At 40.2% G+C, this 17,566-nt stretch overlaps 1 protein-coding gene across 4 annotated transcripts in view; it reads left to right on the plus strand.

Moving 5' to 3' along the window:
- Nucleotides 1–17,566, plus strand: part of LOC122799895 (E3 ubiquitin-protein ligase RNF14-like) — a 513,500-nt gene that overhangs the window by 221,680 nt on the left and 274,254 nt on the right. For 3 of the 4 annotated variants that reach the window (XM_044069272.1, XM_044069274.1, XM_044069273.1), the window contains exon 2: nucleotides 4,635–4,792. In XM_044069272.1, coding sequence (XP_043925207.1) covers nucleotides 4,639–4,792 — 154 coding nt within the window. In that variant the 5' untranslated portion in view covers nucleotides 4,635–4,638. Of the gene's footprint in view, nucleotides 1–4,634; nucleotides 4,793–17,566 lie in introns of those variants that run through there. The other variant, XM_044069275.1, reaches the window with a different exon arrangement.

Raw genomic sequence — 17,566 nt, forward strand, 5'->3', positions numbered from 1 at the left:
AAGACCCAGTTATCTGCAAGAAAAATTCTGCAGGCTCTGGGCTACATGGCCTCCTGCATTCTGCTAATTCCATATGCAAGACTGCATATGAGGAAACTACAATGGTATCTAAAAAGTGTTTGGACTCAACATTGCCACAGCCTGGAATCATTAATTTCACTCATTCCCTGCCTGCAACAGGAGTTTCAATGGTGGGCACAGGCCTGTCACCACAACAAGGGACAGCCATTCACTTTACCCACAGCCAGGCAAACACTAACAACAGATGCATCAGATTATGCCTGGGGGGCCCACATGGCAGGAAAATGTATTCAGGGCACATGGCCCCCAAGCCAAAGGCATCTTCACATCAATCAAAAAGAGATATTAGCTGTACAAAATGCCCTGACAGCCTTCAAGGACCTACTTCATCCAGGACAGCTGCTGATAAAGACGGACAACACCACAGTTATGTGGTACATAAACAAGCAGGGGGCACACATTCCTACCCCCTCTGCAGACAAGCCATGATTTTGTGAAACACAGCATTGACCTACCAAGTACACCTGCAAGCACAATTCCTGCCAGGAAAAACAAATGCTCTGGCAGACGAACTAAGCAGAAACCTCATGGATCCTCACGAGTGGAAACTAGATCCACAAATCTTCAGCATGATAACAAGGAAATGGGGATGCCCAGACATAGATCTTTTTGCCTCCCCTCACAACTGCCAACTTCAGAGATTCTGCACAAGGACTTATCACAAACAAGCATGGAAAGTGGATGCCTTGTCATTTAGCTGGAACAACCTTACATTATATGCCTTTCTTCCACTGCCTCTCCTCATCAAGGTACTCCTAAAGGTCAGACAAGAGAAGCCAGAAATTATACTAATTGCCCCAGATTGGCCACGCCAACCCTGGTACCCAATCCTAAGGAGCTTGTCCCAAGGCCCAGCTGGACACTGCCTCAAATTCCTCATTTACTGACCCAACAAAATAATCAGATTCTGCACAGCCAAATCAGAACCCTAAATCTTGCTGCATGGCAGATAGTGTGACCATTCAGAATACACCTCTCTCTAAAGCGGTTATGGATGTTATTTTGGAGGCCAGGAGGCCCAGCACCAGAAATTCTCATGCAGAAAAATGGAAGAGTTTATGTGCTTGGAACCAGGCACAAGGAATTGACATGCTTGTTCCAAATATTCCTCAGATTTTACAATATCTAACTGAGATGCTGGACAAAGGCCTATCCTTCTCATCGATTAAGATCCATGCCTCTGCCATTTCAGCTCATAACAATACAGACCCACCTATTTTTTTCACATCCATTGCTTAGGCAGTTCCTCAGGGGGGCCAAAAACATAAGACCTCCAAGGAGAGTACCAATACCTGCATGGGACCTCAATTTTGTCTTGGAAAAACTCACGCTGCCTCCTTTCGAGCCAGCCAATACAGCTGAGATAAAATTCTTATCATGGAAAACAGCTCTGCTCCTAGCAATAACTTCAGCAAGAAGAGTCTCAGAGTTACAGGCATTAATGGCTGTGGAACCTTTTATTATCTTCCATACAGACAGGGTTTCTCTAAGGACAAACCCAACATTTATGCCTAAGGTAGTGTCCAGTGTGGCTCTTAACCAAACCATTCATTTGCCTACTTTTTTCCCAAACCCACAGAATAAAGGGGAGAGACTTCTGCATTCTTTGGACATACACAGAAAGCTACGCTTCTACTTGGACAAAACTAAAGCTTTCAGAAAGACTGAGCAACTTTTAGTGGCATATGCTGCAGGATCACAAGGAAAGGCTATCTCAAAGCAGACTATTTCAAAATGGATAGGACACTGCATTCGTTTCTGCTATTCACAACATGGCAAGTCAGTGCCTAAGGGCATTAGACCACATTCTACCAGGGCAGCAGCCACCTCAGCAGCCTTCCTCAGAGTACCAACCAATGATATTTTGGAGGCTGCAACTTGGACTTCAGTGCACACTTTTACTAAGCACTACCACTTACCTCTTTACTCTAAATCCAGATCAGACTTTGCCACTGCAGTTCTGCAGGGCCTTATAGCCACTCCTAATTCTATTTAGACCCAGCCACCCATCCTCAGCTTTGGGATTCAACCCAAGTGTAATGACTGCAACAGTGAAACACGATGAACATAGTACAGTTGTGTACCTACCATAAATGTAGATGTTCGAGTGTATTCACTGTTGCAGTCCAGGTTACCCACCCACCATCCCCCTTTCTTTGCTGGGACTTATTTGTACTTCTCTAGCCTATGCAACCTATGTGGTGTATTTGCTTGTAGATGAAGGTGTTGTTTATGTTAGTGCATGCTTTTATAAGCAATGTTTTTTAGCCTACCCTTTTGGGGGCACCTGACATCTGGGGCAAGAAAAACTGAAGAAAATGGTGTCGGCTACATCTTTTATACCCCTGGCGTACTGACGTCCGGGAAGAGGTGACAGCAACCGACGCCGGACCAGGACTTTGGAATTCAGGCTGACTGCGGGTAGCCTGCCAGCAGGATAACCCAAGTGCAATGACTGCAACAGTGAATACACTCGAACATCTACATTTACAGTAGGTACACAACTGTACTTTTTGTGTGTGCGTGCACACGTATAAACACTTGAGTGTTTGTCATTTTTACTTGACCTTTGTATGGTTCAGGAGCTGAAGAAATGTAGAAGTGAAACACTTGATATTTCTGGGATTGGAAGGGAGCAAGATTCAGGTGTGGATTTTGAAAATTAGAAGGGAAGAGAGTATGATTCTATCATGCTGGGTTAAATTTATTTTTGTATTTGTTTGTTTGCTTGTTTCTGTATATTTTATTTCAGTTTATTAACTGGATGTATGAGTTGGTCAGCAAGATCATTTTCAATCATCACCCAATCTGTAAGGCAGTGACAAATACAAAACAAATAATTATATTTACATTAAGTCTGCCAAATGGCAAAGAGGACTGAAGTTGCTTTGAGCTGTTAATGAACTACTTCCTGAGGTACAGGGTTTGATTCCCTCAACCTTCATTTGCCTAATGTGTGACCTTGAGCAAGTCACTTAATCAGATAGTACTTTGGAACAATTAGGAATTTGGGTTAGGCTCATGATTGCATCATGGGGTGCGTGCCTGGTAATTACCTACGAAATTAAGTAAAAACTAGTTAAACTGAAGCTGAAAATACATGCTGCAAAACAAAAGCAGAATACAATGCAAAAGGAGTGATTTTCCAAGTGTAATGTTTGACATAGCATGTTAGAAAGCTGTAACAGAGCAAATGTAGGACTTTAGAGAACAAGGAGGCAGTCAAGAAATAGGGCAAATATGGTGGTTATCTAAGGGAGGATAAAACTTAAAATATTTTTGAGAGGAAAAGAAGCCATCAGCCTTTATCTATAAAGCAGGCACACTTTGATTGCTTAGCTATTATTCAGTTTAAAATTGAGGTAAGTTGTCAAATCTTTAAGTCAGTAGGTAGTGAGATTGTTTGGTTGTAGCAATTTTTGAGATAGATTTTTCACCTATAGCAAGTTGGAATGGGGATCTAATTAGCTGTAGAACACTAACTTCTGAAAGAGCAGCTGGAGGAACAAGTGCAAAATAACAAGCTAAAAGGAGGACAGAGGGAATTGAAAATGTTCTAAAGCTGAAGTAGCAAAGAAGCAATGTGGATCTAGCCAGTTAGCTTGTGGATAGAGTTACAATGATTTTTGTGATTTGATGAAAGGTCTGTGCATGTCAGTATTTTATTTTCAGGTTTTTTATATTATAAAGAGTTTTGAGTAAGTTGAAAACAATAATTGGTAAAGCTTATCCAAGTTTTGGGATGAGCACATTGACAGTAATGCAGTTTTCCTTTGCTTCTTGAGTAAAGAGTGGATATCTTTATACACAATTTTTAGCCGGTTTTATACCTTTTATGATTGGGTAAAAGAATGCGAGAGAAAGAATAATGTTTCATCAAAATGACACCAAGATGACTTTTCTGTAACAGGACAAAGGGAACAGCCAGGAGAGTCAGTAATGATAAGTTAATATAGATTTGGAGCTTCTTTGAGGTGCCAAAAACACAATGTTGGATTTTGGGGTGTTTATAGCTAATCTGTTCATGTAAAGCAGGCCCCAAAGTAGCATGAAGTTTTGTTGTAAGTGATTTTGCATAGTGTGTGTCAAGATTGTTAAGGTCAGTTAGAAGATCATTTTTGAATTGAGAGAAGAGGATCAAGTACAGACCCTTGAGGTACACCATTAGAAATGGTGCCTGTGATGGACGATTTACTAACACTGGCAACTATGAAAGACCTATTAATAAGCTAGTTTTTTTTAAGCCAAGGCCATATATCATCTGAGAAACCATGTTTTTCAATAAGTAGGCTGTGATTAATGTTGTCAAAGTTTTTTTTTTTATATTTAGAAGGATATTACGTGTTAGCTAGTTGTGTCCCATATTACTAATAATCTTTTATTTTAGTGTGTATAGTGCTGATTGTTTTACATATCTATCTATAATTATCTATATTTTATATATATATATATATATATATATATATATATATATATATGAAGAGAGAGAGCTAACAAGGCGCATTGAGTAAAGCAAACCACCACTGACTTCACTGTTGTTTTATATGTCATAGATAAATGGCCCGAGAAGACAAAGAAGCCCAGGAGGATGAGTTACTCGCCCTTGCTGGTATTTTTGATGAAGATGAATTCAAAAGGGCTAAATCTTCCCAGGGTGGTGAAATTAGAATTTGTGTCACATTGCCACCAAACTTTAGATTACTGGTAAATGGTAAGTTTAAATTTTAAAAACTATTTATTTTATCCTTAATCCATTCGCTGCCATTTGCTTTGTACTCCACTGTACAATTTTAAAATGGTGCAACACTTTGCATGGAGAGAAGGATAAGGACTGGGGCCTTATTCAGCAGGCTCATTGTTGTGGTTGGATAAGGACTGGGGCCTTATTCAGCAGGCTCATGGTTGTGGTTGGAAACTCTACAGCTTTACTGTCATGTCCATGAAGGCTCACAAGAGATAAATCTGTGCATGTAAATGAATCTAAATGAATTTGATATATCTGTACTTTTTAAGTAGATGCCTGGGCCAAATGCTCATGAATATTAAAATATTTATTGCATGTGTTTGGATCACCACATAGAAGAAGCATTTTTTCTCTGCATATCAGGTACAACACTGTAAATGATTACATCTATGGTTCTGAGCCAAATAGTAACATGAGTTCCTAGGTTCATAGGTAGGTACTAGGCTATTGGCCCGAGGGCCAAAGCAAGCCTAGCCAACAGTGTATTGGCTTTTGCCACCCATGTATTGTTAAATTTCTGCCCCTCTATCGAGCAGTGCCTCAGACATAATCCCAGGGGTGAATTTCCTATCACCCATCTTTTTCTTGAATAGTGCTAATAATGAGCTCTGCTTGACGTGGATGGGAATTTTGTTCCAGAGCATGGGAAGTCCCTGGGACAAGAATCTATCCCTCCAGCATGTCCTATTTATTGATGTGGTGAGGTTTAGGTCCCTAGAGTGTGTAGCTCTGGGAGATTAGGATTTCTTCAAGTGGAGCATGTCCAGCAATTCCGGGTTTGACATAGCTTTGTATATCAGACAGAGGTCTCCTCGGAGTAAGCGGTATGCGACCGAGTAGAGTTTGAGTTTCTTTAGCCGGTCAGCATAGGGCAATTGTTTGAGGCCACAATCCTCTTGGTGAGGTACTTTTGGGGTCTCTCAAGTTGTTGTAGGTGTCTTGTGAGGTACATCCCAAATGGGGCATTGTATTCAATGAGGGGTCTGATAAGTGATGAGTAGAGGGCAATGATGACTTCCTTATTTCTAGATACAAACCCTTTTGTGATTAAGTGGGCCACGTAGAAAGAATTTCTGACCACTGTGGCAATGTGGTTATCAAAGGAGAGGTTACTATCCACTTGGGTCCCAAGGTCTCTTATCACATTTTCTGTGTTAAGTGAACTTCTCTCTATTTGGTAATTCATGGGTACCGTGTTTTTGCCAAAGGGGATAACAATGCAGTTTTTTGGCATTTAGTTTGAGGCCATTATTTTTACACCAGGTGTCAGTCTCGGTGAGGCCCTTTTGCAGGATTTCTACATTGGCAGGGGAATCGATAATGGCACCCAGTTTGCAGTCATCTGCGAACTTGGTTAGCCATACACACTTGGTGTTCGCTTGCACTTCAGAGAAGTATATACCGAACAGGAGGGGTCCCAAGACTGAACCCTGGGGTACTCCACTTGTCAATGGTTTGGAGTCTGATCTGGAGTCTGCATATCTTACCGTGTGGGTTCTGTCTGTGAGCCAGTTGGCCACCCATCTCGTGACGTAAGGGTTTATGTTAAGGTTGATGAGTTTATTAATGATTCCTGAATGAGGGATAGTGTCAAAGGCTTTAGCGAGGTCCAGGTAGGCTGTGTGGACCACCTTGCCCTCGTCTATGGCCTTAGTAACTGTTGCAAAGAAGTCTACCAGATTTAGAAGCATGACCTACCTTTTACAAATCCTAATTGGGTAGCATCCAGAGTTTGGAGTTTACCAATGTCTTTGTTTATGACTGACAAGCCTTGCAGACCAGGCTTGTCAGGCTAATAGGTCTATAGTTCCCGGGGTCTGTGGTGGTTCCTCCTTTGTGGAGTGGGATAACCGTTGCTGTGCACCATTCTGTGGACACATGGCCTGTAGTGAGGCTGTGATTGAACATGGATTTTAGGTGGGGCGCTAGTTTATTTTGGAGTTTGTGTAAGACGCAGCCTGGGATGTTGTCCAGTTCCATAGATGCTGTGTTTTGGGCTTTAGAGAGTGCCGTTTTTACCTATGTGTTTGTGATTGCCATGGATGTACAACCATCTGGTATAGTTATAGGTTTGCACTGAACCTATCTGCCAATATGGTGGCAATATCAGTTGGCTCTGTATATTTTGTGCCGTTCTGTTGTAGCTCGATGCAGATCTGGGTGTTGCAATGGAGATTCTTGACGTAGCTAAATAATGCCTTGTGGTTGTCTTTGGAATCTGTGGCAATTTTCTTTCAAAATTAGGTTTGAAGGATTTTATGAGAGATCTTAGTTTCTTACTGAGGCCCGTCAGTGAGTTCCTCCATACCTGGTTTTACTCTCTTTTGCAACAGTTTCTTCCTTATGTTGTAGAGTTTGTTAATGGCAGGGGACAACCAGATCGGCTACCATTTTTGGAGGATAGCGTCTTGGTTTTATTGGGGATAGCATGATCCATGCACTCATGCAGGTGCTTGGAGAGTGCATTTGTGTAGGATTCAGCAGTCGTGACTGTATTGACTGTGTTATCCATTTTCAGGGGCGAAGTTAGTCACCTCAGTTTTGAGTAGCGTGAAGTTCGCTTTGGAAGAATTTTTTGTGATGGTTCCCTTGTATGGGGGTGGGGTCGGGATGTGGATATCTAAGGTAATTAGTTTATGGTCTGATCTAACAAGCGAGGAGTTGATCTCGGCGTTGGTAATGACCAGTTCCAGAATATTGCTGCCCCTGGTGGGGGTGTTGACAAGTTGATCCAGGGAGTTAGAGTTTATAAATTCCAGGAATCATTGAGCAAGGGGGTTAGTACAAGAGTAGTTTTCCCATTTTATGTTAGGGTAGTTGAAATCAGCCATTATTATGGTGTTTGGTTGGACCCTCATTTTTTCCGATGTCCCCAGGAATGAGGAGTGAGAGTCCTGGTTCATGGTGGGGGAATCTATAACAAACTACAATTTGGAATGCATTTTTGCCCTGGGTTAGTTGCACTTGGATGATTTTAGAGGCATCATGTTTTGCAACTAGGCTGGAGGTGTGGATGTCCTTGATGAATATGGACATACCTCCGCCCTTTGTGTTTCGGTCCGGGTTTTGTGGCCGAAATGTGTGGTATGAATTATAGCCTGGTAGTGCTGGGGTGCTCTCAGGAGCCTTGAACCAGGTCTCAGTCACTGCACAGATGTCGATGTTCTCCATTTTGAGGAGTGCCTCGAGTGAGTGCATTTTGAGGTTTAGACTCCTACCATTGAGTAACATTGCCCTCAGTTATTTACACTAACCAATGAAAATGTTAGCTGTCTCAATAACAAATATATGTTTTTCAGAATTGTACAGAGATTCTGCAATAAAACGTAAGACCTTCATTTGGCCTGGCGACTGAGAACTATTTAAGTTGGTTAATGCATTATTTTTGTGTTTTTTTCTTATTTTCCTGTTACAGCCAGTTAACATCTCTGGCTAGTGCTTCCACTAGTCAGGATTATTTAGAGTATTAGATCTCTGGGTAAACATCTTTAAATAATGATTATAAGTCTCTTTGCTCATTGCATCCACTAGGCCATGGGATTCAAACTTAGAAAAAAAAACACTGGTTTGATTTTACTTATTTATTCATGTGAAGTAGAGTTCTTCCTTAACCCATTTCATAAGTGTAACTTGGACCAGTGGGTAGCAAGTTGGAAATTCAACCCTAGACTGTCACCTATGTTTCTAATAGACAGAGGCAGCCTATGCGTGCTTGACCACCCAGTCCCTTGCTCACATATACCTCTTAAATTAACCTTAGGGTACCAACACTTATCAGATATATTGGGATGCATGGCTAGGCTTAAAAAAAGACCCTGTGGTCATTAGTCTTATATACACCTATGAAACTATCATTAATTAATTAATTAATTAATTAATTAATTAATTAATTAATTAAAATTTTGCTTTCTATACCCATTTGTCAATTAACTATCAAGCCAGACTTTGTACACTTAAGTCTACTTTCCTTCTGTTTATAAAGCACAGGAGTCATTTGGTGTGAGGCAATCATCTAAGAAACCATCAGAGCATTTTTATGGTGTAACCCCTCCACTAGAATCTAACATTTGTGCTGTCGGATAAAAAGACTTAATCCAACTTCCCTGGGTGCATTTGCACTCCCATGCATGTGCAGTGAAGCCTGCTGTGCAAAGGAAGATGTGCACAGCCAAGCACACATCCCTGGTTTATAAACTGTGTGCCATACCTCTCTGTCTTCCAGATAATGCCAGCACTGCAGCAAGCCAGACCAGCTGCTTCCACTCCAGATGGATGAAGCCTGGCACTCATTCCAACCATCATTGTATGGTAAATCCAATGTCCAGCTCTCGAGCCAGTCCTGTGTTATAGTGATCATAGTCAGGTTTTATCCCTGTATACCTTGGAGCTGGCTACTGGGTTACTGTAATTTTAAAGCAATTTTCTTTTGGATGTACACAGATCTTTCAGGGATTTTTACTGACACAAGCTGCAAGGCCTTTGAGCTACATTTTGGCAGTATCACTAGTGCAATAGACAGCAAACTCATCTGTGGTGCAGAAGGCTGTGAGTTCTATTCCCACACCAGGTAGATCAATTGCTGACATCGCGGAGCAGCATAAGGTGGGTGCTGCACTCCTGAGTATGTCATCCTTTAGATAAGATGTTAAACCAAGGCCCCATCTGCTTAATTTGGTGGTAGCAGAGGTAGGTGTAAAATATCTGATGATACCTATCAAAAAGAGTAGGGGTCCTTTATTTATGTACAAAAGTAACTCCTATTTTCCAAAATATTTACATATTTATAAATATTTACAAATGTACAAATGTATATCTGTATATATATATATATATATATATATATATATATATATATATATATATATGTATATATATATATATGTATACAAATCTGTTAGCACAGTCATACAAAATTTTCATCCCTGTTAGATCCCACTATACAATCATACTTAATTTTCATCCCTGTTAGATCCCCACTCCTTTTTCCATAACCACCGTCTGTTTTTACTTAATACCATTAAACATAATTTCATTTATTCTTTCATTCCATATAATTAGTATAACATAAAATAAGTTTTTATCTATTCTTTTAACATATTCTTTGCTTCTGTTGTTATAGGTTCATAGGTTGGTACTAGGCTATCAGCCCTAGGGCCTATACAAGCCTAGCCATAACAATTCCCTGGCTATTTCTTCCCACAGTATTTACTTCCCTCGACCCCTGTCTATCAGGGTGACTGACATGACCCCGGGGGTGAATTTCCTGTCTCCCATCCAATCATCAAGGTTCCTTTTGAAGAGGGCCAAAGAGATGCTCTGCTTGACATGTATGGGCAGTCTATTCCAGAGTCTGTGGAGTCTCTGGGTCAGGAACCTATCCCTCCAGCATGTTTTGTTCATTGTGATGACAAGGTTTAGATCCCTGGAGTGTGTAGCTCTGAGGGATTGGGATTTCTTTAAGTATAGCATGTCCAACAGCTCTGGGTTTGACATGGCCTTGTATATTAAAGCAGAGATCACTTCTGAGTAGACGATATGCGACAGACTATAGGTGGTGTTTTTTTAGATGGTCAGCATAAGGCATCTGCTTTAGGCCTGTGAGGTATTTCTGCGGCCTTTCCAGTTGTTGCAGATGTCTTGAGAGGTACATACCAAATGGGGCGTTGTATTCTATAATGGGTCTAATGAGGGATGAGTACAGTGGGACAATGACCTCCATATTCCTGGATGAAAAGCCCTTGGTGATGAGGTGTGCCACATAGAAGGATTTCCTGACTGTTGTGGCGATGTGGTTATCGAAGGTGAGACCACTGTCCACCTGTGTCCCTAAGTCTCTTACAACACTTTTGGTGTTTAGTGTACTGCCACCTATGTGGTAATTCACGGGTACATGTTTTTTCCCAAAGGGTATAACTGTACATTTCTTGGCATTGAGCTTGAGATCATGGCTCTAGCACCAAGCATCTGTTTCTGTAAGGCCCTTTTGTAGAATATCCACATCATTTGGGGATTCAATAATGGCTCCCAGTTTGCAGTCATCTATGAACTTTGTTAGCCAGAGTCCCTTAGTGTTGGCCTGTACTTCAGAGAAGTAGATGCCAAACAAGAGCGGTCCCAGGACTGAACCTTGAGGTACTCCACTTGTCACTTGTCTGGTGCTAGATTTGGAGTCTGCTACTTTTACAGTGTGGGTTCTATCAGTAAGCCAGTTGGCAACCCATCGAGTGACGTAGGGATTAATGCCCAGCTTAGTAAGTTTATCTATGATTATAGAGAGGGGGATGGTGTCGAAGGCCTTGGTGAGGTCCAGATAGGTTGTGTGGACCACCTTACCCTTGCCCATGGTTCTAAAGACTGATTCAAAGAAGTCAGTCAGGTTCAGGAGACAAGATTGGCCCTTCACAAACCCAGACTGCGTAGGGCCCAGTGTTTGAAGGTTGTCAATGTCTTTGTTTATAAGTTCCATGATAATACGTTCCATGGCCTTGCAGATCAGGTTCGTCAGACTGATGGAACGATAGTTCCCAGGATCCAAGGTGGATCCCCCCTTGTGGTGTGGGATAACTGAAGCTGTGCACCACTCAGTGGGCACAGAGCCTGAGGTGAAGCTATGATTAAACATGACACTTAGGTGAGGTGCCAGTTCATTTTGTAGTTCATCTAGTACACAGCCTGGGATGTCATCTGGTCCCATGGATGCTGTATTCTTAGCTTTGGAGAGTGCGTTTTTTACCTGTGTGGCCGTTATTACCAGAATTTGGCAATCGTTCGGTATTGAGATGGGCCCTTTGGGGGTGAGAGGGGAATGAAGTTTGCACTGAATCGAACTGCCAGGATATTGGCAATATCCTTGGGATCAGTATAGTTAATGCCTTTCTGTTGTAGCTCAGAGCAGATCTGAGCATTGCCATTTACATTCTTGACATAGCTGTAGAATGCCTTGTGGTTGTCTTTGGAATCTTTGGCAATTTTATTTTCATAACTAGCTTTGGAGGATTTTATGAGGGATCTCAGCTTCTTACTGAGGCTGGTAAGGGAGTTTTTTGCATCCTGGGATTTTCCTCTTTTCTGCAACAGTTTCTTCCTTTTGTTGTAAAGTTTGTTTATGGCAAGGGACCACCAGATTGGCTTTCTTTTTTTGGAGGAGAGTGTATTGGTTCTGTTGGGGATTGCACGATTCATGCACGAGTGGATGTGCTCATACAGTGCCTTAGTGTAGGATTCAGCAGTCGAACTTTCAGTTCCCGTCTGCATGGGTGTCATGAAGTTTGTCGCTTCTGACTTGAGTAGCATGAAGTTGGCTTTGGAGAATTTTTTTATGGAGGTTTCCTTACTGGGGGGGTGGGGCTGGGATGTGGATGTCAAGGGTGATTATCTTATGGTCAGACCTGTCCAATGAGGGGGTGACCATAGGTGTGGAGCATTGATTTCCCATGTTAGTAATGACAAGATCTAGGATATTGGAGCCCCTGGTGGAACTAAGGATTAGTTGATCCAGGGTGTTGGAATTTATGAATTCTAAGAACCATTGGACAAACGTGTTGGTACACAAGTAGTTTTCCCAGTTAATGGCAGGGTAGTTGAAATCACCCAGTATTAGGGTGTTTGTTTGTATCTTAATATTTTCCAGTATGTTTAGAAAGGTGAAGTGGGAATCTTGCAGCATGGTGAGGGATCTGTAGCAAGCTACAATTTAGTCTTACCTAGTGTTAGTTGTACCTGGAGAATTTCAGACACCTGCTCCACCTTTAGTGTTTCTGTCCTGGTTTGGTGGCCAAAAAGTGTGGTTAAGAGTTGTAGTCTGGTATTGCAGGGGTGCTCTCAGGAGCCTTGAACCAGGTCTCAGTTACTGCACAGATATCGGTTCTCCATTTTTAGGAGTGCCTCAAGAGAGTGCATTTTGAGGTTTAGACTTCTAGCATTGAATAGCATTACCTTCAGATTTTGCATGCTTGTACCTATTAAGGTGGTGGTTTTGTCCTTTGAACTTTGCTTAAAAAAGTCATTATAGGGGTGGCAAGAGCCTTAGCCAGTAACATGAATCCCAGGGGCGACAAGTGCAGACCATCTCTGGCAAAGTATCGTGGTTTGTCGATCATGTTGTTCCAGGCAGACAGATACTGGATCCCCTTTGAATGACACCAGAAGCTTAGCCAGTTGCTGAAGTCAATCATTTTGTCCTTATACTGTGGTATCATTCTGGGCGAAGGCAGGCTGCTACTCAAGGCTAGGGTCATACCTGCCTGGGCCACATGATCCAAGAGCTCTTCCATGTCTCTTCTTGGCACCCGACAGGCAGCTGACTGTAATGTTCACCTTGTTCAGCCTGGTGAGTGGGACATAAGTGTGCCTGACTATAGAGTCACCTTTGACTAAAGTGTTGAGTACATTGTCTTTCCTTAGGGGCTGTTGTTGGGTGGCACACTGGTGTTGTGAGCTATGTGACACTTTGGTTGTGATTGGTGTTAGTTTGCGTTTCAGCTTCGGAGGTCCTTGTTGCTTGGGCAGGTTAATGTTAAGGGCCTCCACATATGTGGGTTTAGTGTAGCTATGTGTGGGTGTTGGTGGTGGGGGTTTAGAAGGGCTATGTGTTGCTTGAGGTGTAATGGGGGTGTTAACCTTCTCCTCTTGACTGTCTAGCACAATCTTGGGTGGAGAGAGATTTGTTTCCAGTTTGGCTATGTAAGTGCATCTCTCGCAGGTTGTAGTGTTGGGTGGTAGGAGGAGAGGGTTGTCTGTGTACATGAGGCAATTGCTGCATTGCCCCAGTATGTCCAGTTTCACCAGGTGGACAGGAGAAATCACCAGAAGCTGACCCTTGGACATGCCTGGTTTGGTGCTTTTTTTTTTTGTAAGATACAAGAGCTGTTTTCCCTTACCTTAGCAAGGTACTTTGCAATTATAGGCTGTTTAGTGCCTACAATTAATTTCTCCTTATTAACAAGGAGAGTTGAGTGCTTGTATCAGTTTAAGACTTCCTAGTGCTTTCCAGCAGGTTTTAAAGCAAGTACTAGTCACAGGGATTCTTAAAGGTAAGATGAAAATGGTTTATCCTAAACACTGCAGTGTTCACTAGAGGAGTTAGATGTGAAAGTAGGTAACTTAAGTTTTACCTGTCTAAAAAGTTAAGTTTTAGTGGATAGTCACTATTTTAAAACAGCAAGATGGATTGAAAGGGGGTGGTCACTTTTGTATTCTGGTACTATGGCATACAATAGGATGGCCAATAAATTTAAATAGTTGAAGGGGAGTGATTTCACAAAATGATAATTTTGGGCTTAGTCACATAAGCCAGTAAAAACATAGAGGAAATGAGATATATGGTCAAATTAACATAAGGGGAAGGCAACTAGAAAGACAGTGGTGTTTAAGAACACTACAGTAACTGGGTGGGAAGGTGGGGAAAACATTTCTGCCTGACTCACATGAGACAGAGCTTTGGTCTCTTTTCAAGTTTTTAATATGCAGTTAAAAGCAAAATATAAGTAAAACACAAGGTAAATAAAATATATCACAGTATTCAAAATAGAAAAAGGCAATAAAGTAATACAACAAATAAAAAGCAAACTAACCTTTCCCTCACAGCAAAGTGTAGCAGAGTCTGGGTGAGCCTTTCTAGTATCCATATTTAATTATATCCATGTTGATTTTATCCACTTTTTATATCTTGCAGAAAATCTTCTTTACACAGTTTCCTCATGACATTTTTATTCTTTAACATTTCAAAAACACATATTCCATAGTTTTGTCTTGGCGATGTAAACATATTCTATCACTTTTCTTTTTATATGGCATATTTCCTTTTGCTGGCAATTTATTATCAGTCTCCACAAAAAAAAAAAAAAATCTTGACATTCTATTTTCTTATTACACCATTTGCTTTTTCTTTTTATAATTTTAATTTTTTTTCATCTGTTAAATTTACCTATGGTTTTACATAGTAATATTTATAACTACATTCTTATATATACTTTTCTATCTTTTTCTGTATCATCATTTTTATTTTCCACAAAAATATTTTTTATGAATAATATTTTATTTCCTTGTTTATACACTCTTTTCTCTTTTAGTCTTTCTACCATACCCCAAAATCTATCATACTTATAGTTATTCAGTTTTACTGCTAATCTCCCATCTTTTTCATATGTCTACTGTAATACTTTGTACAAATTTAATGAAGCAGCATATGCCACTGGGTTAACTAATCGTAAACCTCTTCCTTCTCTATTTACATAAAAACTCCTCTTTTTACTGGGTTTAATGTAGAACCCCATAGAAATGAAAAAAATATCTGCAGTAATTCCTTTTAAATACTGTTGGCAACATAAATACACTTGCTAACTATGCTATTTCTGCCATCAGTACTGATTTTATCAACTAAGCCTCTTTATCAATGATAATTTATATGTTGTCCATAAAAGACGTTTGTTTTATTTTTTCTGTTCTATTTTCCCGATTGAATTCTACTTGCATCTTTATTTCCAAGTTGTATACCTAAAACAGACATTTCATTCACTGAAAAATATATACCCCCAGTCTTTACTACATCACCTAAACATTTACTTTTCTCTTTATTTAAAGTCATCCCTGTCATCTCTAGACATTCATTTGTGCAAATTATTACTTCTTTTATTCACATTTTGTTTTTACAATTATAATTTCAACTGCATATGTTAACAGAACTGGAATTCTTAACTCTTCAGGTATTATATACCCTGCCTCCTTCATTTTGTAATATGTTTTACATACAGTCACATTCATAACTAATGCAAAGAGTATACGACTCAATGGACATTTCTGTCTTACACCACTCTTCATATGTACCTCTTGGCTTAACCAGCCATTTACAAGTATTTTTACTTTATTATTACTGTGCACTGACATACATAGCTTACTAACTTTCTCCCTTTTATTATATTCTTTCATTATTAAGATTTCATGTTCAGTTATTTCCAATGCCTTATCAAGGTCACCTATATTATTTTGTGTTCATAATATCATTCACAGTCTCTATCAGTAGTAATTTTTGAAAGTCATTTCGCTTTATACTCTCTCTCTCTCTCTCTATACATATATATATATATATATATATATATATATATATATATATACTATCTTCCATAATATTTTCCATTTTAGTTTTAAATCTCTTGTATTATTTTCATAAAGATCTTATAATCATTACTATTCAATACTGTCTCAATTTTTTCAATGTCTTGTATCTTCCTTCTTCCATATGAATTTAAGTATTCCACTACATAATTCTTTACATATAAAAGCTTCATTTAACCATTCATTCAGAATCTTTAAAAATGTTTTACCAATCCCTTAAATTGTACAAATACATCTATTTTAGGTATGAAGGTTTATTGATATCCTTCTGTGATCATCTAGTCATTGTTATATATCTACCTGGCAAATTACCTGCCAAATGTCCAGTAATAGCTGTGACATCCTTTCTGTGGGCCAGTGATCAAGGAGCCTCAATCCTCACCACTGACACCAGTGGAGAACATTCACTGTGAGAGAAATAGACACACAGTATTTTCAGATGCAGCTCTCTGCACCAAGTATAGTTTCCCTTAAGAGCACACAGGGAATGCACACTACAGTCCTGGAGCTGGGCTTTCTCTCCAGGTCCCAAATAAGACTTCCCACTGACCATTATAGAGCTGAGTCCTTAGCTGGGTATTCCAAGCCAAGATCTCGACCACCATCTCTGTGAAATTAGTGCTCTTGTGTCCCTGTTCAAAGTAGCTGTCACCCACACTCTCTTTGAGATTTGACTTTCATACACACACACACACACACACACACACACACACACACACACACACACACACACACACACACACACACACACACACCTGAGAAAGGCTGGTACAGCTTACCCGCTTTGCCACCTCCACCTAAATTATAAGGTAGATTGGTTGCTACCAAGACACCCAAAGCCAGCCTTTTACCAGGGCACCCAGTTGCATTTAGTAAAATTAATAATTATACAAATGGTAGTGTTTAACCAAGCAGCAAGACTTTCAGCAATGTGGAACCACAGTGCCACTAAATAAATGCAAGTACTGTCAAAGGTTAAATATGTTCTAAAAGTACCAGCCACAATGAAAGGTTGTGATATATTTAATAATAAAAAAGGGAAAATACCGAATATCTATTTACAATAAACACCAGAGTTTCAGTCACAGAAAATATAAAACACAGCACAGATGGAAAGATTCAGACAGATACAGAAAAAAACATTTAGTTATTGTAACTATATTTCTCTAACTGACTGAAGAATTACTGTTAGTCACTAACTAAAGCAAGGCAAGATGAAAGTGGATGACTGTCCTATCAGGTCCAAAAACAGAGTACAGTCCTCACATCTCTCACTAATATTCAAATACAATTTCAGTGTTGGCCACAGAATGAAGTCACATCTGGTCACCTGACTCTGTGGCTCCCACACTACCCTGTCACTAGAAACCGATCCAGGATATATCACAGTACACACGTATAACTTTAGTTAAGGTTAAGCATGTGGAAACTGTAAAATAATTCCAACACTTCCATCCTTCCTGCAGAAACTAACAAGCCATTCTCTGGCACCCCAGAGTAGCAATTCGTTCACCACTAAGGACAATAGAACAGGATCCCAGCCCAGGCTTTTCACTGACATTGTATCTCTGGCTACATTTAGACCTATGAGATAAAATATTTATGGCCTAAACCAAGTGATTTAATTTA

This window comes from Protopterus annectens, chromosome 4.part0, assembly GCF_019279795.1.
Source record: "Protopterus annectens isolate FY-2018-M chromosome 4.part0, PAN1.0, whole genome shotgun sequence".
Taxonomy (NCBI): domain Eukaryota; kingdom Metazoa; phylum Chordata; order Ceratodontiformes; family Protopteridae; genus Protopterus; species Protopterus annectens.